At 39.3% G+C, this 27,413-nt stretch overlaps 1 protein-coding gene across 1 annotated transcript in view; it reads right to left on the bottom strand.

Annotated features, from left to right (window-relative positions):
* The window catches only part of LOC136886751 (somatomedin-B and thrombospondin type-1 domain-containing protein), a 326,490-nt gene that overhangs the window by 63,452 nt on the left and 235,625 nt on the right, over window positions 1-27,413 (bottom strand). Inside the window, exon 3 of the mRNA XM_067159556.2 lies at window positions 3,765-3,867. Coding sequence (XP_067015657.2) covers window positions 3,765-3,867 — 103 coding nt within the window. The remainder of the gene's footprint in view (window positions 1-3,764; window positions 3,868-27,413) is intronic.

Genomic DNA, 27,413 nt, shown 5'->3' on the forward strand with positions numbered 1-27,413 from the left:
GTGGGCATTTAACGTGCCTTGAATACGCACTAGAGGTGACGTGGAATCATACGCAATAGCGCCCCAAACCATGATGCCGCGTTGTCTAGCGGTAGGGCGCTCCACAGTTACTGCCGGATTTGACCTTTCTCCACGCCGACGCCACACTCGTCTGCGGTGACTATCACTGACAGAACAGAAGCGTGACTCATCGGAGAACACGACGTTCCGCCATTCCCTCATCCAAGTCGCTCTAGCCCGGCACCATGCCAGGCGTGCACGTCTATGCTGCGGAGTCAATGGTAGTCTTCTGAGCGGACGCCGGGAGTGCAGGCCTCCTTCAACCAATCGACGGGAAATTGTTCTGGTCGATATTGGAACAGCCAGGGTGTCTTGCACATGCTGAAGAATGGCGGTTGACGTGGCGTGCGGGGCTGCCACCGCTTGGCTGCGGATGCGCCGATCCTCGCTTGCTGACGTCACTCGGGCTGCGCCTGGACCCCTCGCACGTGCCACATGTCCCTGCGCCAACCATCTCCGCCACAGGCGCTGCACCGTGGACACATCCCTATGGATATCGGCTGCGATTTGACGAAGCGACCAACCTGCCCTTCTCAGCCCGATCACCATACCCCTCGTAAAGTCGTCTGTCTGCTGGAAATGCCTCCGTTGACGGCGGCCTGGCATTCTTAGCTATACACGTGTCCTGTGGCACACGACAACACGTTCTACAATGACTGTCGGCTGAGAAATCACGGTACGAAGTGGGCCATTCGCCAACGCCGTGTCCCATTTATCGTTCGCTACGTGCGCAGCACAGCGGCGCATTTCACATCATGAGCATACCTCAGTGACGTCAGTCTACCCTGCAATTGGCATAAAGTTTTGACCACTCCTTCTTGGTGTTGCATTTGCTCTGTCAGTCAGTGTATAACCATCTCAGTTTGTAAGTAATCTTCTTCACAACTTCCCGACTGTTTGCAATATTTATAAAGCAATTTTAGGATGCTCCTTGCTTATGAGCAACACATTTAAAAGGCAATTTTCCTAAGTTTTCATTGTTATTTAAATATTAAGACGAGGTATTTGAATGTACTGTGCGTGTTACTACATAATGAAAATAGGGCTGTGGTGGTGTAAATAGAAAGTCTCGTATAAATAAAGGGATGGAACATGAGTCAGACACCTTGCTGACTACTTCACAGTAATTTCTGTACAAGTATTAATCGCTGGAATTACTCTTATCTCAACTGCATTTTTAAAATGTTAAAACCTGTTTTAAATCTAAGAAACTGAAATTGAACAGTGGGATGATCGCTCTGAAAACCCCCTGATTATTTAAGTAATTCCAGTTCAACATATGGTCTTTAATGACAACTAAAAACTGTATAGGCAATGTTTACTGGGTTTATTAGATTAGTTTTATTATACTTTTTGTTAGACGTACAGTTGTTTTTATTGGACAAGAAAACTGCCTTACTGAGTAGTTACAATGACTGTACAATCTACTTACTCGTAGTTAAAAGAAGTGTAACTGTAACATGCTAAATAAGACTGTTTTCCTCTTCATCATGAGAACTCCTCTTCATTTTTATGTTGTTTTGGTACCTTTTTCTAACTAATAATAATAATAATAACAATTATTATAATAATGTTATTGGCTTTGCGTCCCACTAACTACTTTTACGGTTTGCGGAGACGCCAAGGTGCCGGAATTTAATCCCGCAGGAGTTCTTTTACGCGCTAGTTAATCTATTAACACGAGGCTGACGTATTAGAGCACCTTCAAATATTACCGGACTGAGTAAGGATCGAAGTTACCAAGCTGGGGTCAGAGGAACAGTGCTTCAATCGTCTGAGACACTCAGTCCGACATTTTCCTAACTAGAATGACGTTTATACACAGTCAAGTCAGTGGTGGCTGCTAACCACAAATTATAAATTATCTCGCAAACTGCTCGTTTCAGGACTCATGTTTAATAAGACTCTTTTGTTTATAGTATCATGTACTTACAGCTGTTTCAATTTGCGCTATTAGTTATGATACATTCTGAATAATAATAATAATAATAATAATAATAATAATAATAATAATAATAATAATAATAATAAATAACAGTAATACATCATCAGATGTATAATATTATTAGAGAAAGTACTTTTAGACACTAATAGGTTACAATGCGAACGCATTTAACCAAGGCGCAAGTGTTTTCTACCCGCATAACGGTTGTGCGTTGAGTTTTGCATAACTATTGGCGATGTGAATTGTCAGAGCACCTAAAACCCCATGCGGGTGGGGGACGCATATGTAGAATACACCCGCGGTATCTCCTGCCTATCGTAAGAGGCGACTAACAGGAGCCCAAGGGGCTCTCAACTTGGGAGTGTGGATTGGCGACCACGGGGCGTTTAGCTGAGTCTTGACATTGCTTCCACTTACTTGTGCCAGGCTCCTCACTTTCGTCTATCCTGTCCGACCTCCCTTGGTCAACTCTTGTTCTTTTCTGACTTCGACGGTATTAGAGCATTCGAGGCCTAGGGAGTCTTTCATTTTCACGTCCTTCGTGGCCCTTGCCTTTCTTCGTCCGTTATTTCATTTTTCGAAGTGACGGATTCCTTCTTTCTTCTTTTTTCTCACCCACGGTATCCCCTGCCTGTCGTGAGAGGCGACCAGAAGGGGCGACCAAGGGATTGATTGAATTAGAACCATGAAACTACTTTTGATTCGTACCATCATGCGAGGAACACCATGGGTTGCCTGTACTTGCGAGTAGTACCACTAAATTAGGTACGAAATAGGTTTGTGATTAGTAGCAGTAAGGAGGCTGGCCTGGGGGTTTCCAGTACCCGTGTTTCGTACCCATGTGAGCAACACCGCGGGTCTGGGCGTAGCCTGTGAGTTGTACCACTATATGAGCGACACCGTGGGTCTGCGTTGCCTGTGATTAGTACCCACTATTGAGGAACACCACGGGAATACCGGTGCCCGTGACTAGTACACCTAGGTGAGGAACCTCATCGGTTTGCGTTGGCTATCAGTTTCGTCATTGTGTGAGAAACACCATAGGTCTGCGTTACCTGTACGAAGTGCAATACTTGTGAGTAGTACCATCTTGTGTGGAACACCGTGAGTCTTCGCTACCTTTAATCAGTACCCCAACATGACAAATACCATGGTTCTACTTTGTACGTGACATGTACCATTCTGTGGGGCCTTAGACGTGGATTTTGCACCCCTTTTGACATCAGGCATCATTGTGCTTTATAAGTGCTCCCTTGGTCAGTAATACTGTTATTTACGATCTCCTTTGAGTCTGATCCACTGTTTTTTGTTTGTTTGTTTTTTGTTTTTTTGCTGGGTTCATGTCCATCCATTCATTCTTCAAGACATTTTTTATTTTAGTTTGGTCAGTGGATGAAGTTGAACTTTTTGTTATTTCATTTCGTACCATTAGGGGCCGCTGACCTCGATGTTAGGCCCCTTTAAACAACAAGCATCATCATCATCATCATCATCATCATCATCATCATCATCATCATCATCATCATCATCATCATCAGAGCCCCTAAAATTTATGCAACTCGCAGACATAACTGTAGAGTGGCTAGACGACACTTGCGCCTTGTTCAAATATGTTTGACGTTCTAACCTGTTAGAGCCTAAAATCATTTTCCTAATACCCATTTCTTGAAGATGTTGTCTGTTGAGTGAAATTATTCCGTGAAACTCATACTCACTCCCCCCCCCCCCGATATTTTAGATATTTGAAGCCAGTACTTACTCTCTGTGTTGTTCAGGATCTTGGGAGTTTCTGTATCTAGGATTGCGATAGATATCATTAGTTTCGTTCGTCGGGTGAGTGGCGGGCAGCAGCATCGCAGTCTCTGCAGGGGTGAAATGAAAGAACATATGAGTTAGATGTTATGACGAATGTCGCAGCACAAACACATACAGAATTAAACTGATTTGAGCACCCCTGGATGTAATTATGTGAACTAGAACATATACAAAGAATCAAGCAGGAGCTGTTACATACACAGTATAATTTGGAAGTACAGGCAAAAATCATTAACATTATCACTGAAATTTCCGTATTATAAGTTACGCTGTTTTCTACGTTCGTTCTTATTCTCCTGGAATTTTATACAATTATTTATGAGGGTCAACATTTGGGTTGGATTTCGTCTAGTTTTACGACTATATGCACTTTGTTACGCCAATCCAATATCAATATAGAGGGACATATATTCAATAAAGTGTGTTTCAGTGATGGTATGTACTGTGGTGTGTGAAGACGAACATAAAAATCCCAATCCCCGAGCCAGAAGAATTAATCATACGGAGTTAAAATCCATGGCATAACCAGGAATCGAACCCATGACATTCTGAATCGAAAGCAACTACGATTATTATTCAGCCAAGGAGTCTGGCTGTATGTTTCTGTTATCTATACTGATCAAATGAAATCGAAGTTTAGCGATGTATAAAGGTAGTTAAGCCTATATAAATGTACTTGATTTAATGAGACAGCTTGCAAATATAAAAATGCAGCCTTCAAATTACCTGAGAAATTCGGAAATTCTCAACACAGCCGACTGAGAGAGTTTCAAATTGAGGTAGAGAAGCAAAACAGCATAGGTCCACAAGCGTAAGCATGCACTGGTGGGAAATGTATTCTCAACACCAAGAAGCAGTTGTGCTAGACAAACAAAATTCGTGAGGTGTGTTTGCACATCTGAAAGATGACGCCTGTTCAAATTTTCATGCTAGTCGACGAAGAGTTGTGCTAATAGCGCACCTAAGACCTTGAAAAGCAAGTTTGCTTTAAATACGTGCTGTACATTTCGTGAGCGTTATTCATCGTCCGGTGTTGACGTTGTGAGGTAGGTGCGAGTCAAAAATGCTTTTAAGGAGACGAGCGTACTGAGTTTGAACTACGTCATGTAATAGGGCTACGAGAATGTGAATGTTTGGAATTTGGAATGAAAACCTAAAAGGACTTAAAATTTTGACAATAACTTTGTCGAGAAAAATCAAAGGTGTGGAATTAATTGGCTGTAGTTTGCAGACTACTTTGCTCTACTTTCAGAGGGCCTGACAGGTGGAACAACACAGACTGATATTTTGGAAAAAGCAGCCAACAAAACAGATTTAAAATCTGTGTAGAAAAGATGAAATTTATTACAAACATAAAAAACGCTCCAAAATTTTTGACAATACATATTGGCAGAGAAAGTAAAGAAATTCAAATAACCGGGAGATATAATTCAATAATTTAGAGAAATCTCCGATAGAAGAGAGATTAAACAAGATGGAAAGAGCGTATGGCATCACTAAGAATGTTTAGAACAAGAAATGCTTATCTAAAACCTGAAAATAAGGCACTGCAATACAGTGATGAAACCAGAATATCTTAAAGCAAGTGAATATCTAGTTTTGAGCTACAGTTTAGAAAAACTGAAAGTACTACAAAGAATAATAATAAGCAATCTTAGGACCGATTAAAACATCAGAACAATGGAAAATAAAAAGCAATACAGAAATATACTAGAACATATAAAATATAACAAAAACAACAAGAAAAAGGAGATTGGTAGTTTTTGGACCTATCTATAGAATGGATGATGCCAGATAGAAAAAACAGATATTGAAGTACCTTTGGGAGAAAAAGTCAATAACAAGCTCGATGCAAAAGGTGAAGAAAGTTTTAAGAAATAAAATAAGAGAACAGGAAACTATAGAAAAAGAGGTTATTTTTAAAGAAAATTTTAAGAGTGGAAGGATTCCAAGAACGAATGAAAAGGAAACCGGGTCGACAGTGGTCCGGGTAGAGAAGAATAAAGCATAATGCAATGATGAAATAGTAGAACGAGCGAAAGAGGAAAGGGCAAGGAAGGATGAATTGAAATTGACATGTGGCCCCCAGCAGGCCTCAACGTGAAGAAGAATAGCGGAAGATTACCACGTGCTTATATGGAAGGAAAATAAACAGGCAGAAAACCGGTTGGAAGACCACGGAAAAGATGAAAAAAGCAACCGAGGGAAGGTGTGGAGAGAAAGAAACGGAATTGGGAATTGGTCATGAAGAACGAATCCTTTCTTTGGACAGACAACATTGGAGAGCTCTCATTTTCGATCAGTTACTCGGCATTCTGGAAAGGCTCAACGATGATGATGATGACGACGACGACGATCCATTTCCCCTTCATTTTAGTGCTGTTAAAAGTTCATTATTTACCGGAAACCGCGAATGATCTAGATAAGTTAAAATCCCCATTACACCTGGTATCCGCCTGTAAAGCCCTGCTCGTCGTATTAAAACGAACGACAGGTATCACTATCAAACAGCAATCCTTCTCACAGATACAACACGTTATACAGGAGATGGATTTTAAAACGGAACTCATTTCCGACAAATTTTTACTGCATTTTTTTCTTCTCAGTTCTCTCCATCTCTACCTGCGCTCTTCGAATTTCCTCTCAATATTCCACTTTCCGTACTGACGTGTAATCAATAATCCTCACTCACTGACAGCTTGCTTACACCAATCGAAGGCGATTGATAGCTGGTCAGTGGTCTCTAAAAATGGTGGTAGACTGTCACTACTATAAAGGCCGCAAGGTATTTTATTTATTAGTAAGTCCCGAATTTTTATGCAGTAACTGGTTAGATTGCAAACTAATTTGGTTAGTAAGAACTGTCGGCCACCCGCTCTTCCATAATGTAGCAAGAGTAACATAAATTATAGGGGTTCTGAAGGGCCGTACCCCTAATGTTTATGAAAACCCCGTAGCATAGTCGTTGTGAAGGTAGTCTATACTTGTTACTCGCTTCAGGAAGTTTGCATTAATTAATGGATAAAAATCCGGGCTGTATTTATTAGAAATAAAAGATAAATATTATGTGGATAATAAATTATATTCTTTAGAACGTGGTACAATTGGAATGTGGCTAATAGCTCGGTGTACGGAGTCTCTCATATAAATCCGGACCGAGCGCACGGTGTTTCTACTTTGCGCTACGGCCGCCGCATTATGGGAGGCGCGCCAATAGTTCTTGACCTGCATGTATTCGACCCGGCAAGCATGAGTCGCCAATCTGCATCTCAGCTCTTGACATGTCGAGACGGTTGTCATTGCAACACCGTATTTTCATGTGTAAAAGTTATTTTAAGAACGAGTTGCATCGACGGGTGCGCGATGCATTGATTCTCTGGCGAAGTGCCACCTTCACATGCACAGATCCATGCAGTTGTAAAGAAATTTGAAACTACTGGTTCAGTGCTCAATAAAAAACATGCGCGGATACGAAAAATTTTAACGGAGGAAAAGCTAGATGACATTGGCGCAAATCTTGAACGATCACCGAATAAATCGCTCACAAAATTAGCACAACAAGTAGGGGTTTCGGTTTGTTCTGCATACAAAACAACAAAGCTGTTACACATCAAATCGTACGGGTTTACACGGGACCATTGTTTAAAACCTGCTGATCCAGCCACAAGAGTGGAACATTGTGAATGGTATCTTGCATCATTGAATGATCGTTTATTCGACCCACAACTTGTGTTCTAATGTGTGGAACACCGTGTGTCTACGCTACTTTTGATTACTACCGCAACATGACAAGTACCATGGTTCTACGATACAAGTGATAAGTACTTATACAGGTGTGTCCGTGAATATGTTACAAACTTCCAGCTGTACCGTCCGCTCCGCAATGTTAGTAACGCGAGGTGACTGTTATCTGTTAAAGACTTAGCTTTCCATTATTAGCGCTGAGGCGAGTAGAATATCATGGCTACCAACTGTTGGTTGTTGGTTTGATATGGGTGTATTTCTTTTTCTTGCCGTGCGGGCAGTATGCGCCGCGCCGATAAAAAAGAGCCTCTCGAAGGGAGTGTGGCTAATAAATGATCTTAATTTCTTGCCGTAAGTCCCCAAATTAAAGGAGAAAGAGTAAGGTTACCGTCCGACGCTATGACACTTTCAAACTTCGCGCGCCTCTTTAGTCGTTTTTCTTTTGTTGTGGTTGGTAACGTCGGCCAATGCCTGGACCACTACATTAGGTTATAAAAGTAAATATACTCCTACGGACGGCTAGGTTGGACCCTGGCAGGCGTAATGAATACATCTCTTCTCCAGAACCATTTCTAGGTAACATATTATGTAATAATCCTTGCGCAGCAGACTGTATATTTCTATCCGGCAAATACATTAATTTGAGATAAAGAGCCGTAGTTCGTAAACCTTCGAGTCAAGAGTTATTAATAATCCAAGTTGTTTAACGTCCGTCCGTTCTTAACAGACGCCGAGGTGCTGGAATTTCGTCCCGCACTAGTTCTTACCTTTGAACACGCTTAATAGCCGCCGACCTTATTCGGGTTTGAACCCGTTAACTTGAGATTAGTAGACTAACGCCTTATCCGTACGACAGAACTTCGTGCGACGATGCCATGCCTACATTGACGCAGGGGGACGCCATTTCGAACATTTGTTGTAAATGGAACAGCTTGTGAAAATTGTGCAGCTGAATGGACTTAAATGAGTGGAATTTTGCTTAATTTATTATTTGATCGTTTTCGGAATACGGAAGCCCATAGATTTCAGGAAAAAACCCAGAAGAGAGGTATCTCCTGGACAGATGAATGAAAGGAGTTACACCGGCAGAAAATGTGAGAATACTCAACAAAGCCCTACAGGTGAAAAATCACGGTCCAAGGTAGGCCCATTAGAACCAAGATGAAGAAAAGTAGCATAAGGAAGGAGTGTGTGATTTGATAGAATCCGATGATGTTCTTTCAAGGACGAAACATGCCTTTCTATTTTAATTAACCTCTTTCTTTTTCAGGTGTTTCTTCTTTTAGTTATTCATAAATGATTAAAATTAAATTCCAATGATGATGTACTCAGACGCATGAAGAGGGAACGAATGTTGATGTATACAGTCAAGAAAAGAAAGATAGTCTAAGTTAGACATATTATGAGTAATGAAAAGTACAAAATACAAATTTTGATCGTGCAGGGTGAAATTGATGGACGTGAATTTCGGGGTCGAAGGAAACCCTCTTGGTTGAGGAACTTCCGGGATTGCACTGGACTAGATTCGAGTAGACTGATGAGGACAGCAGAACATCGTGCAGACTTCGCTGTGATTGTGGACAACCTTCAGTAATGTAGAAGGCACTACAATAAGAAAATAAATTAAATAAATTTCGAGGGAGTGAAGAACTTGAAACTTATATAAAATAAAGGAAGGTGGTAAATTTGTAAGTTACATGTACTCAAATATGAACATTTTTAGAGTTCTCAAGGATAAAAACTTCGTTTTATGTCTTCTAAGAATATTTCTATAGAACTTAAAGACCATGACTTTTCCTGTTGGCAAAATGTTTTCAAGCAACTGAACTCATTGACAGCGAATTTAAAGTGCGATCGATTGTTTCAAATCCTTTTGAAGTGGATGTTCAGAAAGTTCCAGAAAATGTATTGTATTTTACGTCAATCTTCGAGAGTCCTTTCTCGAACTAAAAAAAGTTTACGGCTGGTGTATTGTCTGCCATCGGCAGCTTTACATACAAGAGAAAACGTTTTCCCACATGAAAAGAATTAATTCTGCGCTGCTATCAAGGTTTACGAACTAGCATTTACATCACATTTGACGAACGGGGTGTGACTAACATCAAACTGAATGTTTGTAAGTGTATGTGGGATTTAAAATTTAAATACATTCAACAAAAATAATAATAATAAGAAAAATTAAACTAACACGCAGAACACAATTTAAAATGAATACAACGAATGAAAAACATAATAACATAGGATATGCATCGGCCATAAAAATTACTAAACAAGTTAGAAAAATAACACTAAGGAAAACGAAAAATTACGAGTACCTAATATTGCAGCACCTTAATTTAATAATGATTACTAGTGAACCCGCACTGCTCCCCAGCATTCGTTATAAATAGGTCAGATGCGGATCGAATCATATTGCTTTGCCTGCCCCTTTCGATATTTTTATGAACATTTAACACCGGTACATAATAATTGATTCATTCGTAGTTTAGTTTACAACAATTCTTTCCCATACAATATTCTCTGTTCTTCGACCATTCGGCCATGTATGAATCTGAACATTTTCAAAGGACCTTGGCCGTGGCTGAGTACTAGTTCGTGTAAGTAGACACCCACTTTTTCAAGAGTTTGTCCCTGCGCTTTATTAATACTAAACATGAGGCTAGTCAACTTGATACCTTCCCGTCTGTACGTACGTAGACTGTTTTCTTTTAGAGGAATCTAAGTTATTAGGAACGTACTGTCATCTGTTGGGTATATTCAGAAGTTGGGGAAGGTCAGAGGATCAAAGAGTATCTAGCAGATAATAGTATTGTTCCATGATCAGAGAAAGTATATACTCTCTGACTTGACAGGTAGTAATTAAACATGGTTGCATGCAATGATATTACTAAGGAGGAATATTAATGAATAAAGCCCTGATTTTTACGCAGTAACAGGTTAGATTGCAAACTTATTTGGTTAGTAGGAAGTGTCGGCCACCCGCTCTTCCATAATGCAGCAAGAGTGACATAAATTATAGGGGTTCTGATGGGCCGTACCCCTACTGTTCATGCAAACCCCATAGCATAGTCGTTGTGAAGGTAGACTATATTTGCTACTCGCTTCAGTAAGTTTGCATTAATACATAAAAATACGGGCTCTATTAATGAAAGTGACAGTCGCTTAGCAACCCGCTAAGTACAGAATGTATTGCGGCTTAGGGTAAGCCTTCTCCTGCATTTAATGAAGTGATCACTTAATGATTTGATTTTATGATTACTCAAAGTTGGCTAAATGTAGAGACAAATTCATGTCTCATGATTCACCGGCAGGTAATTCCGGAGATAAATCAACCAAAAATGAAGCAAGTCGGTCCAGTAGAACGGACGGAAGGATTTAGCAAAACTGTTTTTAGTCAACTCTTTTAATATAATTTAGTAAACAATATCCTTTGTTTTCTTATTGAACTTTGTAGTGCCAGCGAATAAATCAACTTGAGCACTAATTGAATTATAAACTGGTGGTAAATTAGAACGATGAACACTTTTAGATCTTGGGATGTGAAGTAGTACGTGTGTCGTGATTTTACTTGTGGTACATGAAAAGGGATGAAAGTAAGTAATTCTTCACAGCCAATTATTCCATTAACAATTTTTCTCAATATTTGCAACGAAATTAATGTTCTCCTGTTTTTCAAAGACGTGAAATTGAACAAATATCTTGAAAACTGGGTTGAAATGATGTCAAATGGACAAAATACATTAAAAGTTTTATGATACAAATATCTTAAAAATTTATTTTGTTCAGTCTCAGTGTGACGTGTTTGGTCCTTGTAAAGGAGGCCTCCAGATTACGGATGAATATTCTAACTTGCTTTGTACTAAACTTATATACAAAATAACAATTACTTCCGGTTGAGTAAATTTGTTAGACAGGCTCATTACTTTGCAATGTATATGTGATAAAATATGTACGTTATATTTTCGTGTTATGCAATATCAGCAGTCCGGCTACTTTCACCGCCACGATTCTTTATATTACGTTCTGAGTCGTTCTTGGTCCTATTTCTGCACTAGCCGATAGTACCCAACCCTATTCTGATTACAGTCCGGAGAATCTTTTATCAGTTTTTTTTGCTAGTTGCTTTACGTCGCACCGGCACAGATAGGTCTTAAGGCGACGATGGGACAAGGGAGGGCTAGGAGTGGGGAGGAAGCGGCCGTGGCCTTAATAAAGGTACAGCCCCAGCATTTGCCTGGTGTGAAAATGGGAAACCACGGAAAACTATTTTCAGGGCTGCCGACAGTGGGGTTCGAACCTACTATCTCCCGAATACTGGATACTGGCCGCACTTAAGCGACTGCAGTTATCGAGCTCGGTAATCTTTTATCAGAACCGGTATAAAGAGTGCAGCGTGGATCTAGTTCACGGTGGTATTTAAGTTCCTCGTTTACTCACGCGATGGCGCTGTTTTAATGCCGAATTAATTTTTTAGCAAAGTACGGGTCACCATAGTACGGAAAACGTAAAATTAAGCCATTTTCTAAATTGTGTCGAAATTTGAAGGGAAAAAGGGCCCGGAAAAATTTCATGTCGTGAGTCCTTGATAACGCTATCAAACTAAAAAGCAAATTTAGTAAATAACTTCCGGCTTAAATGCAGTTCCGAAAGAACTGCCTAAAATCGCTTGTTTCCTTAATCTTCATTTTATTCAAATTCTAGCCAAATTAACTTATTTACATAATTATTTCTGTAATATGTTTCTTGATTCAATACCCACGGGTTTTTCGATTTTTCAAAAGTGTCCCCACGAATGTAGTTATAAGGGATTATGTGAAATTCTGCATTGACTCACATTAGCGTCCGTAGTAGTAGAAATAGGCAAACTGATGATATAATCAGCCGGATTTATTTATTTATTTATTTACTTATTTATTTATTTATTTATTTATTTATTTATTTATTTATTTATTTATTTATTTATTTATTTATTTATTTATTTATTTATTTATTTATTTATGCGTATCAAAAGCAATACATCATATAAATTATAAGTTGAGAATGAGAAATAATTAAATAGGCCTAGGTGGTGAAAACATACTAGAGGTACATTCAAAGTAACAATTATATCAAATCGGAGCAGAATTTGGCGAGACCTCGACCATTTGGTGTGGCCTTCACTAAATCTTTCATGGTGCAAGCGAGAGGGCAGGAGTTGCAATTAAGGAGGTGCGCCATGGTTTGTTTTTCTCCGCAGGTACAGATGGTTGACCCTTCAGATAGACCCCACTTCTTCATGTTGTTCTTAGATCGACCAATCTCAGAGCGCAGCCTGTTCAGACTCTTCCATGTAAACCACGACACTTCATAACCGGCTGGAAGAGTTTCAGATGGATCCGTCTATCCATTGAGATGAAGGTTTCTGTGTCTCCAGGAAGTTAGTCCGGTTGATTGAGGTGACTCCGAAAGGCACTCAGTAGAATGACGAAAACTTCATCATCGTTATCCGGCCGATTTCCAGAAGCATGATTAAATAGGCCAGATAACGATGATTGGGAATAGGATTGCCATTTTTAGGATTAAACAAGGAATATATTCTCATATTTTATTATTTACCTAAAATTCGTAGCCCATATCGCTAGGATGTTTTCACCATTGAGGTGCTTGTCTAAAGGGCTAGAACTGTGGATTTTTTATTTGGAAGGTGGAGTTTTAGGAATATAGCCTCGTAAATATACAGCAGAATGGGCATGATACATGCTGAATAAATGTTGGTATTTATATTACTAGAGAGAAACTCATTATGAAGCTGAGGTCTCAGAGTTGTCAACCATGCCGACGTTCGTCTGTTCTCTATTGTGTCCAGGACAGTTTTGACCACTGTTAAACCGAGATAAATGATGTTATTGGTCCTGGACAGTGGTACATTGTTAATAATAGGATGAAGTTGACCAAATTTTGATAGTATTTTGGTGAAAATAACTGCTTTTGTTTTAGCAGCATTTATTTTCACCTTGTTGTGGACGCACCACTCCCACAAAGACGATATCCAAGTTTGCAACGCGGAGATATCATGTCCATTTCACCTATTAGAGGTGTAAAAGGCAACGACTTGTAGTCTTTGTAGGTGATTTATACATAAGAGATGATACACATCACACAAACTCAATAGTTTATTTGTGAACACTTGTTACCGTGTACAATAATTATTCTTGCTGTCTTTGCCCAGACTTGAATAACAAAACAAAAAACAGAAAACGAAAACAAGAAAAAACAATATATTTAAATAGTTCCCGCTGTCGAGTGACAATCGTACCTGATTATGTACATTTAACTAATAACATGCATGGGCTGCTTGATCTTTTAGAGGAATCATTAACAAACTGCCTAACCTAACATTTACAAATTTTTTACGTTTCCAGAACACAAGTTTCTGAGGGCTGTTGCCTGGAATGTTCATTCTGAGAGCGAGAAAAGACACAGGCGAAAACTACATGAATAATACAATCATAATACTAGGGCTAGCCAGAGGAGACGAAGGCTAAATAGAATACAATACTGAAAATGCGAGTAAGTGAAGCCAATGAGGTGAAACCTCTCGACTAGACTTAAATCCACCTGTTCGGTGCACCATTTAAACAGGGAAAACCTCCGTGCCCGACTTGCGAAGTAGCTGGTCGCTGGATTGCCTGCATACCGCCCCTGTTCGCTTTCCACCTAGACGGCTGTACATATAGGCCATTAGCGGGATTACGTCATTAAGAATGCTTTCCCATTTTCACACCAGGCAAATGCTGGGGTTGTACCTTAAGGCCATGGCCTCTTCCTTCTCACGCCTTGCCGTTTCCTATTCCCTCGTCGGCATAAGACCTGTCTGTGTCGGTAGGACGTTAAAAAATACAGGTGAATCTGATAAGAACTCTGTCGCAAGGTACATTTTATACATGGCAATGACCTGGTAATATTTTTAGCTACAGTAGATAAATACATTTGAAAATATTAAGAAACCTACTTGTATTAAAACTGCTCTGGACTGCAAGTTACTTCCTCAGACTTCTGTGTCCTCTTATGCAAAGCCTGGGTCTACTACAAGGTAAATATATTCCAGCAGGATTATTGAAATGGCAGTCCGAAAGAACTTTGAAGCTAATATTGCCTGACAACGTGAGAAAAGGGTGTATGCTTGCTCTACCTTTCCCCTGTGGGTAGAGGTGGTAGAATAACACCCACGGTATTCCCTTCCTGTCGTAAAAGGCGACTAAAAGGGGCCTCAAATTGGGAGCGTGGGTTTGCGACAACGGAGCCCTTAGTCGAGTCCTGACATTCCTTACACTTTTGACAGGCTCCTCACTTTCATCTATCCTATCCGACCTCCCTTGGTCAACTCTTGTTCTTTTCCGACCCCGATAGTATTAGGTTTGCGAATCCTAGGTAGTCCTTCATTTTCACGCCCTTGGTGGCCCTTGTCTTTCTTTGGCCACTACCTTCATTTTTTGAAGTGTTGAATCCCTTCCATTTTTATCTCTGATTAGTGTTATGTAGAGAATGGCTGTCTAGTTTTACTTCCTCTTAAAACAATAATCACCACCAGCACCACCACCATGCTCTATATATACGCCGTACCACTATTCTTTAAATCCGGCGTTTAAAGCTTTAAAATGTTGTTAGGGCCAAACTGATAACAGTATTTGAAAAAAAGTTAGAATTGGGGGAGTTTTAAGTTTAAAGTTGGAAGTACGGTTTTTTTTGTTGATAAAAACGCAACATTGTAGTCATAACTCCCCATAACTTTAGGATATCGTCCCTCCCGGGACAAAACCTCCTATGTGAAATATTTTAGCTTAGAACTCCGACCGGTAAAGGTTCTGTCATCTAAGGTGCAATCTTGTTTGAATATTGTCAAGGCATTCACGCTCTTTATAATGTATGTGCCGTATATGTATGTCAGTATATCTCCAAAAATATTATCACAGAAGCCCGGATTTTTATGCAGTAAAAGGTTAGATTGCAAACTAATTTGGATAGTAGGAGGTGTCGACTACCCGTTCTTCCATATTGTAGCAAGAGTAATATAAATTATAGGGATTCTGATGGGGCCGTAGCCCTAATGTTTATGCAAACCTCATAGCATAGTCGTTGTGATGGTAGACTATACTTCCTCCTCGCTTCACTAAGTTTGCATTTTAACCTATTACTGCATACAAATCCGGGCTCTAAATTTATCACACAGGAGGTTTTGTCCTGGCAGCGTCGATATGTTAACTGATTATTTACCTAAGTTTTATTATTCAAATCCATTCCAAACAAGTCTACTGTTTAAGGCATCATCTTAGCTCACACAGTGAATGAAGCTAAATTTGTTACGTGCATTTAATCTCACTGATACACCTCTATTTACTGGTGATCATTAGTGTTTGCCAGTTCGCTCAAATGGGATTCGGTCCTTTCTTCACGATAGAAGGCCCGGAAACGTAAATTGTGACCAACATAATTAATTAACAATGCTTAATATTCTATTCATAGAGCAAGGAATATTACTTTCAGATGCATATCGAAGTAAAGTCGTTCGCCCAACCTCAAAGAGCAAGATTAATTAACTGAAAATGTTAAACACAGTATCGTGGTGTGATATCACTTGCATCTTAGGCTAATAATTTACGCCAAACTGTCAGCTTTGCACGATGAATATGCCGGAGATTTAACTTGTAAACTTAAGGTATACTAGCAACAAGTTTACGGCCAGCCCTAGAAGCTCTCGCATGCTTTATAGAGTCACGTACGGCTTCTCTTTCTAGTTCCACAACAACTTGTGCATGAATGTAACACTTTCGAGAGTAGACTTGGCAAAGTTTACATGCGAACACAATTATCGCTAGTTTAAAGTAAAACTAATTGTTCAATGATTCTACTACTATTTGTTATACCGAGCCAGTTGGCCCTGCAGTTAGGGTCGCACAGCTGTGAGGTTACATCCGGGAGATAGTGGGTTTGAACCCCACTGTCGGCACCCCTGAAGATGGTTTTCCGTGGTTTCCCATTTTCACGCCTTGATTAATAATGCAAATGTTATTTGCTTTACGTCCCACAAACTACTTTTACGATTTTCGGAGACGTCGAGGTTCCTGAATTTAGTCCCGCAGGAGTTCTTTTATGTGCCAGTAAATCTATCGACACGAGGCTGGCGTATTTGAGCACATTTAAGTATGAGCGGACTGAGCCAGGATCGAACATGCCAAGGTACCTTAAGTAAAGCCGCGGCCAGTTCTAAACCACTCCTGGCTCTTTCCTATACCATTGTTGCCATAACACCTGCCAGTGTCGGTACGACGAAAATGAAATTGTGTTACAAGTTGCTTTAGGTCGCAACGACACAGATAGGTCTTATGTTGACGATGAGGCAGGGAGAGGCTAGCATTAGGAAGGAAGCGGCCGTGACCTTTATTAAGGTACAGAGCCCCCAGCCAGTAATTCCCTAGCTTAAAAATGGGAAACCACGGAAAACCGTCTCCAGGGCTACCGACAGTGGGGTTCGAACCCACTATCTCCCGAATACTGGATACTGAACGTACTTAAGCGACTGCGGCTGTCGAGATCGGTGAAGCAAATTGTAAATAAGTTATTTATTTTTCTTTCTTTCTTTCTTTCTTTCTTTTCCTTTTCTTTCTTTCTTTCTTTCTTTCTTTCTTTCTTTCTTTTACTGTAGATTGCCCCTACAGATAAATATTTTTAATGTTATTGTGAGGAGTTGATTGCATAATGGTTGGTTAGTACATTCTTTCTTTCTTTCTTCATCCGTTTACCATCTACAGGTAGGGTTGGTCTTCCTCTCGAACTCAGCGAGGGATTCCAAATTTACCGCCCAAGGGCACTGTTCTAGAGCGTGAGTCGAGGGGATGAAACTGGGGATGGGGACTAGTACATCGCCCAAGTGGCCTCAGTTGCTATGCTGAACAGGGGCCTTGTGAGGGGATGGGAAGGTTGGACGGGGTAGACAAGGAAGAACGAAGGAAGCGGCCGTGGCTTTAAGTTAGGTACCATCCCGGCATTTGCCTGGAGGAGAATTGGGAAACCAAGGAAAACCACGGAAAACCACTTCGAGGATTGCTGAGGAGGGAATCGAACCCCTCTTCTCATTTGGCCTTCCAGGCTAAGTGAACCCCGTTCCAGCCCTCGTGCCACTTTTGACATTCTGTGGCACAGCCGGGAATCGGACGCTGGCCTCCGGGGGTGGGAGTTATGCACACTAATCACTACACCACAGAGGCGGACACATTCTTTAAATGTACGGATTAATTCGGTATCTCGCTGTTTAGGTCTCCCAAATAAATAAATAAATAAATAAATAAATAAATAAATAAATAAATAAATAAATAAATAAATAAATAAATAAATAAATAAATAAATAAATAAATAAATAAATAAATAAATAAATAAATAAATAAATAAATAAATAAATAAATAAATAAATAAATAAATAAATAAATAAATAAATAAATAAATAAATAAATAAATAAATAAATAAATAAATAAATAAATAAATAAATAAATAAATAAATAAATAAATAAATAAATAAATAAATAAATAAATAAATAAATAAATAAATAAATAAATAAATAAATAAATAAATAAATAAATAAATAAATAAATAAATAAATAAATAAATAAATAAATAAATAAATAAATAAATAAATAAATAAATAAATAAATAAATAAATAAATAAATAAATAAATAAATAAATAAATAAATAAATAAATAATCGTGTGTCACTACTTTATGTTTCAACACAATTTGGACTTGACCAAAAACAACAAATATTATAAAGGATACTCTGACGGAAACGAAAGCTGAGGTAAAGTTTGAGTGGATGTAGTGATGAGTTTGAAATAAATACAGGTATACGTCGAGGTTATGGTCTCTCCCCTTTAATGTTTAACTGTGCTCTTTAAAAAGTTGTTGCCGACTGGGACCAAAAAATGAGAGTACTGGCATAGACTGTCTAGCGTCTGTTGATGATATGACACTAATTGCCAAAGACATCTCTGATGCACAGAAACATATTGTTATACCGGAGGAGCAAACAGCAAAAATAGGACTTAAAATCTCATATTTAAAACCGAAATTTATGACAAATATCAAAACTCTTTCACCTGAACTTACCATTGATATGAATAAAATTGCATATTACTTAGGTGAAAGGATCTCTGCAAATGGCAATGAAAATTAATCAGTAACTTTAAGAATTCAGAAAATAGAAATTGCTCTTCAACACACAAAGAATATTTATAACAAACGTTTGTCGTGGAACAGCCAAATTTGTCATTACTTAAGAGTGATCATACATAGAGCTCTTTATGCTTCAGAAACGCTCAATTTACACCATAAAAATATAAAAGAATAATTAAAGGTTAAAGGAAGGAAAATCATGAGAAAAATATTAGGGCCCAGAATTAAAAATGGAATACATCATCCGAAACCCAACCCGGAAATATATTTAAAAATGTGTAAACTTTTAACAATAGGCTTACTTACCGATTACACAAATTTTTGCAAATCAAACGTACGAGATTAAACTGGTATAAGCAAGTAGAGAAAATCTCACTGAATTAGGATCACCAAATGTGCAGGATAGAAATGTAATCAGGAAAATTGTCCACACAAGGGGATTTGAGGAAGATGAGAAGAATCCTCCAACACGACGTTCTTAGTCGGAAGAACAGAAATTACAACAATCGATGAAAATGAAGAATAATTATTGGGCAGGGAAGAAAGCTCAACAAAAGTGGATTCCGCGCGGTGCTAAGTGACCCATTCGCCAAGAAGGAGAAGAGGAAGAAGAGGAAGACGTAAATAAATAAATAAAAAGTCAAAAGTTTGGTAGATACGGCTCTTCAGCCTAAATGATTTGCAGAACTTGACGAAAAAGAGGGGAATGGTTCCTCTGGCACCAACCATTAATCTGATGACTATAATTTATGCAGGTTATTAAGAGAAGCTGACGTTGAACCATTATTTTTCACTGTATTGACTTAAGGAGAGAAATGCTCATTTCTCTGGTATATTCATGAGTTAAAACAGTATATCTCTTTATCAGTGTCGCTGAGGCAGAGATTCTTCACCCGGAGGTATAAACTGTGCCACAAAGCCAAAATAGTAGCGTCCAAACTTTATTTGAAAATTGTTGAGGTTATGTTTGGTGTGAAGTTGTTTCCACTCGAGGACGAAACACAGGGAGTTACACAAATATTTGTGTGTTTAAAACACATTCTTGTCGTCTTGGTTGACAAAGGGTAACTCCTGCTGGATTCTCTCCCTCCACGACACAAACCTGCACAAAAAAAGGCAGTGCCAACTGTAACTACTCCAGGTTTGTTTGCGCTCTCTGCTAGTGTTTAGTACGTCTCGGTTGATGTTATGTTCCAACCACGGAATAAAAACAAGTAGATCAAGGATGGAAGAGAAAATATAATGGAAATTGAGATGTCTGCGAGTAAGAAGAGCTTAAGGTAACAGGGAAGAGGATGAAAAGAATAGATTCCAAACTTCAATTATAGGAACTTCAATGAAATTCCATCTGAGACGAGTTTTATGACAATAGTGCTCCATTAGCGACTTTGTTCTGCATTGAAGGAACTACTATCAGAAGTAAAACACTTTCAGTAGATTAAATAACTTCTTCAGCGTGCTGAAGAATTAAATTAATGGAATTTAAGCAGACGTTAATAGAACAAATTAAATGCAAGTAATGGATTGAGTCAATACACTGTAACTTCTGCTTTCTTTGTTATTTCCGAATTCGGTCAAGTATGGGCAACATACAATTGCTTGGACTTTCTTCTCTTATCTTCACAAAACCTCTTCAGCCTTTTGCTTCTCATCTTTCTATCCTCTTAGGAAATGATCAGTTCGGGTCTTCCTTTTAGTGGCTTCTCTTCGAATGATTTTAGACTGTCGACTCTTCTTCTGAACTCTCTTATATTGTGGATCATCTCTAGTGTAATTCCAACATATTGATCTCTTCTAACCAACTGGGGGTGTCATTTAATCTCATGATGTTGCATCCGGGGGATAGTAGGTTCGAACTCCACTGTCGGTAGCCCTGAAGATGGTTTTCCGTGGTTTCCCATTTTCACACCAGGCAAATGCTGGGGCTGTACCTTAATTAAGGCCACGGCTGCTTCCTTCCCATTCCTAAGCCTGTACTCTCCCATCGTCGCCATAAAACCTACCTGTGTCGGTGCGACGTAAAGCAAAAAAAAAAAAAAAAAGAAGAGATCCCATGATGTATCTGAAGATATTTTTCGGTCAATCGTTTGCCATCCCTTCTTACTAGCTGTACGTAGAATTACAGCCTTCGTTTCCGCTTTGTGTCTGTGATCTCTTCCGAGTACTTCTAGAGCTCCTCGTTTTTCCTTTTTTTTAGTCTAATCTTCTGCTGTCCTTTCCTTCCTCTCGAGTACTTGCAGCTCACCTTCCGGTTTTATTACTGAGTTATAATATCGGATTTGACCGGCTCTATGGCTAAATGTTTAATGCTTTTGATCACAGGGGTCTCGGATTCGATTCCCGGCAAGGTCAGGATTGTTAATCATCCCTGTTTAATTCATCCTCATCACGACGCGCTGGTCGCCTACGGGCGTCAAATCAAAAGAACTGCTGAGACGGACATGTCCTCGAACACTCCCGGAACTAAAAGCCATACACCATTTCATTTTCATGTTGAATTTTGGCCTTTTAGGTTATTACCGGATTTTTATACTTGTTCTGTGTTCGCTTGTAGGCCAGAATTAATTTTCTGGCTGTTGCTTTGTTTGCCTTTTTAGTTAGTCCGTTTGGTTGGATCCATTCACTCAGGTGTTTGAATATCTCTGTCTCCTTAATCCTCCCATGTCTTACCTCCATATGTAATTTTAGTTTATTACGAGGATAATTTCTAAAATAAGTATTGAGAGTCTATGATGCTCGAAGTGTTTTTATTTGGAAAGTCATAATAATGTTATTGGTTTTGTCCGACTCATTGGATGAATGGTCAGCGTTTCGGTTCAGAGGGTGCCGGTTTCGATACGAGGCCGGGTTGGGGATTTTAATAGTGTTTGATTAATTCTTCTGGCTCGGGGAGTGGGTGTTTTTCTTTGTTCCAACACTTTCCTATTCATATTCAGACAACACACTACACTACCAACGACAATAGAAACACGCAATAGTGATTACATCCATATACGTTTGGCGGCAGACGGATTTTAGGAGACGATGAGGTTTCAAAATTTTGTCCCTCAGGAGTTCCTTTACGTGCCAGTAAATCTACCAATACTAGGCTGATGCCAAGTTCATGCACGTAGCAATGCTAAAGGAGGGCATTTTGAACGTTTCATGTGGTATGCTGGTACGGTATTTTCTCTGTGTTTCCCAAATAGAAAATGACCGAGCTCGATAGCTGCAGTCGCTTAAGTGCGGCCTGTATCCAGTATTCGGGAGATAGTAGGTTCGAACCCCACTGTCGGCAGCCCTGAAAATGGTTTCCCATTTTCACACCAGGCGAATGCTGGGGCTGTACCTTAATTAAGGCCACAGCCGCTTCCTTCCCACTCCTAGCCCTTCTCTGTCCCATCGTCGCCATAAGACCTATCTGTGTCGGTGCGACGTAAAGCAACTAGCAAAAAAATAGAAAATGAGTTCTATCATGGAAATAAAGCTTTTCCGGACACATGTTCATATACCATAGTTTCTTCTTCTACGCACGAGGAATGTGTCCTCCTGAAAATTTGGACATGACTTACTAGTACATCTTGTATGATTGAGCTGAAATTCCTAATCACCAAACCAGCTGTGTTCGGCACTCAATTTTTCTGCTCAACGTTGAGAGATTGTCCTATCCCTGAGAGACCGACTGCCATTTGGGACTACTAAATTTTTGGCGACCAGTGTCAGTCAATTTATTTATTACACCCTAGTACACCCTGGGGTGTACAAAATTCCGTTTACTTGCGGCAAGGTATACATTAGCCAAATTCGTACTCCTATCAAGGAACGTGAACAAAATATTCGTCTCAACCAGCCAGACAAATCAGTAATAGCTGAGCACGCTCTATCGTCGGGTTATGACGATGTGTTCCAAGATGCTCGAGCTCTTACCCACACTAGACATTACAGGTATAGGATTATACGGGAAGCTGTGGAAATAGGTAGAACTTCTAACAATTTCAACAAAGACACCATTTACGGTTTTACCTGTCTTTTCACTATCGTTATTTCATTTCGGTGTTTTCCAAATTCGGACGTTCCTCATCACCAGATGTTCCATTCCAGGCGAGCCATCTGGTGACGAATGAAGTACCACTTCCACTTATTGACGGCTAAATTCAAACATTCATTATTAGAGAAGTCTTCCTCTTCTGAAGACGCGGAGCGAATTTCTCTGCGAAGCTTGAGAAGTTTCACCTTATTTTCTTGACATGGTATAAGCCCAAAAAGCTAATATCCTGTCTATAAAACATTTATTTATTTATTTATTTATTTATTTATTTATTTATTTATTTATTTATTTATTTATTTATTTATTTATTTATGTCTTCACAAAGAGAAGAAGGCTCTTGTCCATCTTTTACACTTAACCATTTACACTGTTTGAGATTTTTACTACTGTAAACTTAAATATTATGGGTTAATTATTTACAGCTAATGAAAATCATAAACTAAATAAGAAATACACTATAACAGAGACTTACAAGATCCTTAGCCATTTGCATTAACTACGGGGTCTTAATCTTCCTCTTCTGCCAGTAGGATATAATAAGATTGGTCACCCTGGACGAATGCATGCTTGATATTGTACCGGTTACGACCTGTACATAAGTATTTTTTGAGCATAAATTACGTTTATTTACCACGCGTAATGTTCCGAGCGCGCCTGGTTTGTTTACCAGCAGCGAGGACCAGCTAGCGAGTGTATGACGACTGTGAGCTGTGACGTAGCCACAGGGGCTAGCTAGACCGCCCGCTTGTCTCAACACGTGTTACCAGCCTTGACTGGTATTTTCTGGATTCCACGTCACTTGTTCTAGAGAGTTCGATGGAGAAAATTTTGAAATTTCTATAATAATGATGCTAGCGAATCGAGCGATATGTCATCTTGTTTGGGATCACCTAAACGTTCCAATGCTCGAGTTTCAAGCAAATCCATCGAGGGATTCGGGAGATATTCAGTCAAACCATATTATGACGTAGACATCCCGGATCGAATAAAAGGAGGACCTACTGTAGCCTATTCACACAGTCTCAGCTGAGTAGTCAGCGGGGACACTCTTGCTGCTACTATCATCGAGGAACTCTGTCTTTATACAAGTGTAGGAAGACGATTCTTCCAAGTACTATAAGTGGACTCATGAGACTTCGAGTGTTGTAGAAAATTTTCTAAGTCTTCGTAAATGAACTTAGAATATTTCTAAGTGTTCATTAAATGGACTTGTATTATTTACGTGTCTTCGAAGCTGGAATTTTTCTAAGTGTTCGTGAAATGGACTTGTATTATTTACATGGGTTCGAGACCAGAATTCTTCTAAGTGTTCATTGAATGGACTTGTATTATTTACGAGTATTCGAGATTGGAATTTTTCTAAGTGTTCGTGAAATGGACTTGTATTATTTACGTGGAATATTTGCGACTGTTGAGGATCTCATCCCTCTAATAGATAACGATTGATTAACATTGCTAGTGATGAACTTTAACTTTCCAACGGCTCTAAACAAAGTTAGGATTTCACTTGCATTTACTCAAAGACTTGTACATTTGCCAGTGTTGGTTTAAAAGACTTATAAATTTCGTCAGTGAATTTATTTATGTGGAAGGACTTGTGTTTCCGTCAGTGGTCACTCAAAGACTTTATGAATTTCACCAGTGATTAACTTTAAATATATTCAAACTTCCAAGTGAATGGACTTGTGTTTTCATTCGAGTTTAGGCAAAGACTTGCACCTTCGCCAGTAATGAACTTTGAGTTTAAATATAATTTCACAAGAAGGGACTTGTATTTTTCGTTGCCAAAAAGTTATTCAGGGACGGGGATTTTCCTAGTGATGAACTCTAAAATTATTAATACCACTCATATCGTTTTAGGAGTGTTGGAAGTCTTGATGTACAATTATCAAGAACTCTGCTTATAAGTTGATCATCCAAGGTTTTCATGGACTCAGTGCTACTAGTGACCTTGGGAACATCAATCCTCTCAGTCTCATTGCCTCATCGCCTGGATCACCGGGGTTCGACCCGGGCCTCAGAGTTCGAGACATCTCTACTTGCCGTCAATCCAGACAGTCCCGCTGCCTCTGTCTGGAGTATCTGGAGTCCCTGGAATCTCTGGAGTCTTCTGGAACGTGCTTCAACCAGCTTGGCTTGGTGAGCTGGAGAACCCGAGCCATACTATTGGAATACGAGGAAGACAATCCATTTCTACTTAGAGGTGATGTGCAAATTCATGACTTACTTGAATAAACTCTTGTGCAATCAGAGTCTAAGTTTTTCTGTAGATAGGACCCTACCTCCTGTACCGAGACCTAGCTACAATTAATCCAGTTTTTCGCCCTGAGAACTATAGTCATGCTACTTTAAAATCTAATCTGAGAGTCGGGCTCTTTTACTGGTACAATATGTACCCATTTATTATTATTATTATTATTGTTCCGAGGTTTTGGTGGATCAGCAGAGGCGAAAGAAGGTGCGGGGTGGAATGGGTCTAACTACAAGTCCGAAAGATGAATTTTAAAATTTAAATAAAGGTTATATTTTCAACTGATAACAAGATTTAACAATTTTCACTAGGTGAAATAACAAAGAAAAATCAGGTACAATGCAACTTTACAAACGAAAGCACAAGTTAAGAGGATATTACAAATTCTGGGCTACGAGCCCCAAAGTCTGAGCGCTCAGCTCACAACCACAAATTACCAAAGGGCAGAAAACCCCTCATTACATGGAGCGCTTGCTCTTAACTTCACATCTCAAGCCTTTCTAAGGCACTTTTACCACAACACCATAAAGAGCTGACCCGCTCTCGATCTTTCGAGCCTATAAAGGCAATAACAGACTATTACACTAAACTGCCATCAAGGCACAACTTATAAAGAAACAGGGGTATCTCGTACCCAATCTACTGGGCCTTAGTGGGCAAATACTAAGTTAATTTAAATGGCCTCAAAACGCAAAAGGGATGGAGGCGTGAATTAGCACTCCTAAATACACATTTGAAAACCTAAGTGGCGCTAGGCCGATTACACAGGGGCTAATCCCAAGCTAGGGAGGTGACTCGTATGAGAAAACTTTAATACATTAAGGAAGAGAAGAAACGGTTATGAAAACTTAGTCACCTCAACTTCAAAATGAAGGGGAACTCGAGAGGGTAAAGCACTCTCTATCCCCGCTTTACAGTTAAAGAGATTTGTAGTTTTTACATAGACTGAAATGGGATTTACATTTTAAAATGGTTGGTTACATCTTAAAGGTTTCGAACCTTGCCCGCGAGTTAAACTGCTGAGCTAGCAAGAAAAGATGTTAAATGGCCATTACCTTGTTGAAGATCTGTTGCGCGAAGAAAGAGGCGCTTCCCGCCCCCTGCTACATATCCACACGCGAAGCTAGATGTTATTGAAGTGGCTCGGATACAAGAAAATCAGCAGTTTTTATACCCTCGCGGAAAATTCGAGACCTTTCATGAATGATTAAGACCCGCTCACAAAAGTTTATTGGCTAACAGCAAACGTTATACACAAATCGATGAAGAAACACCTTATTGGTGGGAAATTAATTACAGAAATTGAGGATTGGTTAAATTCAAAACAGGCTGAAGAAGGCTTAATATTGCCAACCCTCAAATGAAAGAACAAAATTTAGTAAAGGCAAAACTTATGAATACGAAATTTCTCCAAGAAAGTTCATTCCTTCGCACCAGAGTGCATTATCATAGTTTTTTGGTAGAGACATCTGTTAGAGAATGTCCACACTTCTTGATCAACAAAAGCAATTCAAACACACCCAGTGACATCTTCTGATAAACAGTTGAGTTGTTTCCGTTTTTAAAGTTTAGAGTATCTCCTGTAGAGAAGTTTCAATTGACGTAAGATTTGAACTTGGGTCGTAGAGGTGTACCTGGTACAATTATTATTATTATTATTATTATTATTATTATTATTATTATTATTATTGTGTTTCATAGAAATGAAGAAGGTAGCTTGAAATTTCGTTATTGTGATCAAAAAGCATAGGAAATACAATTTGATGTAGACAGGAGTAGGCCTGTGAGATTTCATTTTAAAAATCTCCCATGCCTGGGAATCTACCGGTATCTGTCTTAGCGAGGAGACTAAAAACCGGAGCAGACTACTCCAATGGGTTCTTTTGCAAACTTTATTTTGATACTTATGTCTCAGACTGTGAAAGTATCTATTTATTTGGGAATACAATATCGAGATTTGTTCTCCCAGACAATATGTACTCGTACGTGAAGTAATTTTCTTTTTTGACAATCAACTTTACCTCCAGGGTATTATCTCACTTTAACACAACAAACACCACCTTGCAGTCATGTGCAGCACGTAGCTCTCTTAGCTAAATTGTGCAGCTTCTGCCTGGTGTGGCTTTGCATATGTAATTTCCTGCTGTATTTAGAGTTTATTATAAACAACAGAACATGAGGTCTAGAGAGAGAGAGAGAAGTGTGGTGGGCGTAGTGGAAAGCTTTGTTTTAGAAAGGGATTGTGCTAGATAAAAGTGAGGGAACTGACAAAGGAGACTCTGTTTTAGTAATAACATTACGTACGCACCATCATATGTCCGGACGGTAAGGATTTTCAGTTTGACATGGTATTGTACCCTTCTAAAT

This window comes from Anabrus simplex, chromosome X (assembly GCF_040414725.1).
Source record: "Anabrus simplex isolate iqAnaSimp1 chromosome X, ASM4041472v1, whole genome shotgun sequence".
Classification (NCBI taxonomy): domain Eukaryota; kingdom Metazoa; phylum Arthropoda; class Insecta; order Orthoptera; family Tettigoniidae; genus Anabrus; species Anabrus simplex.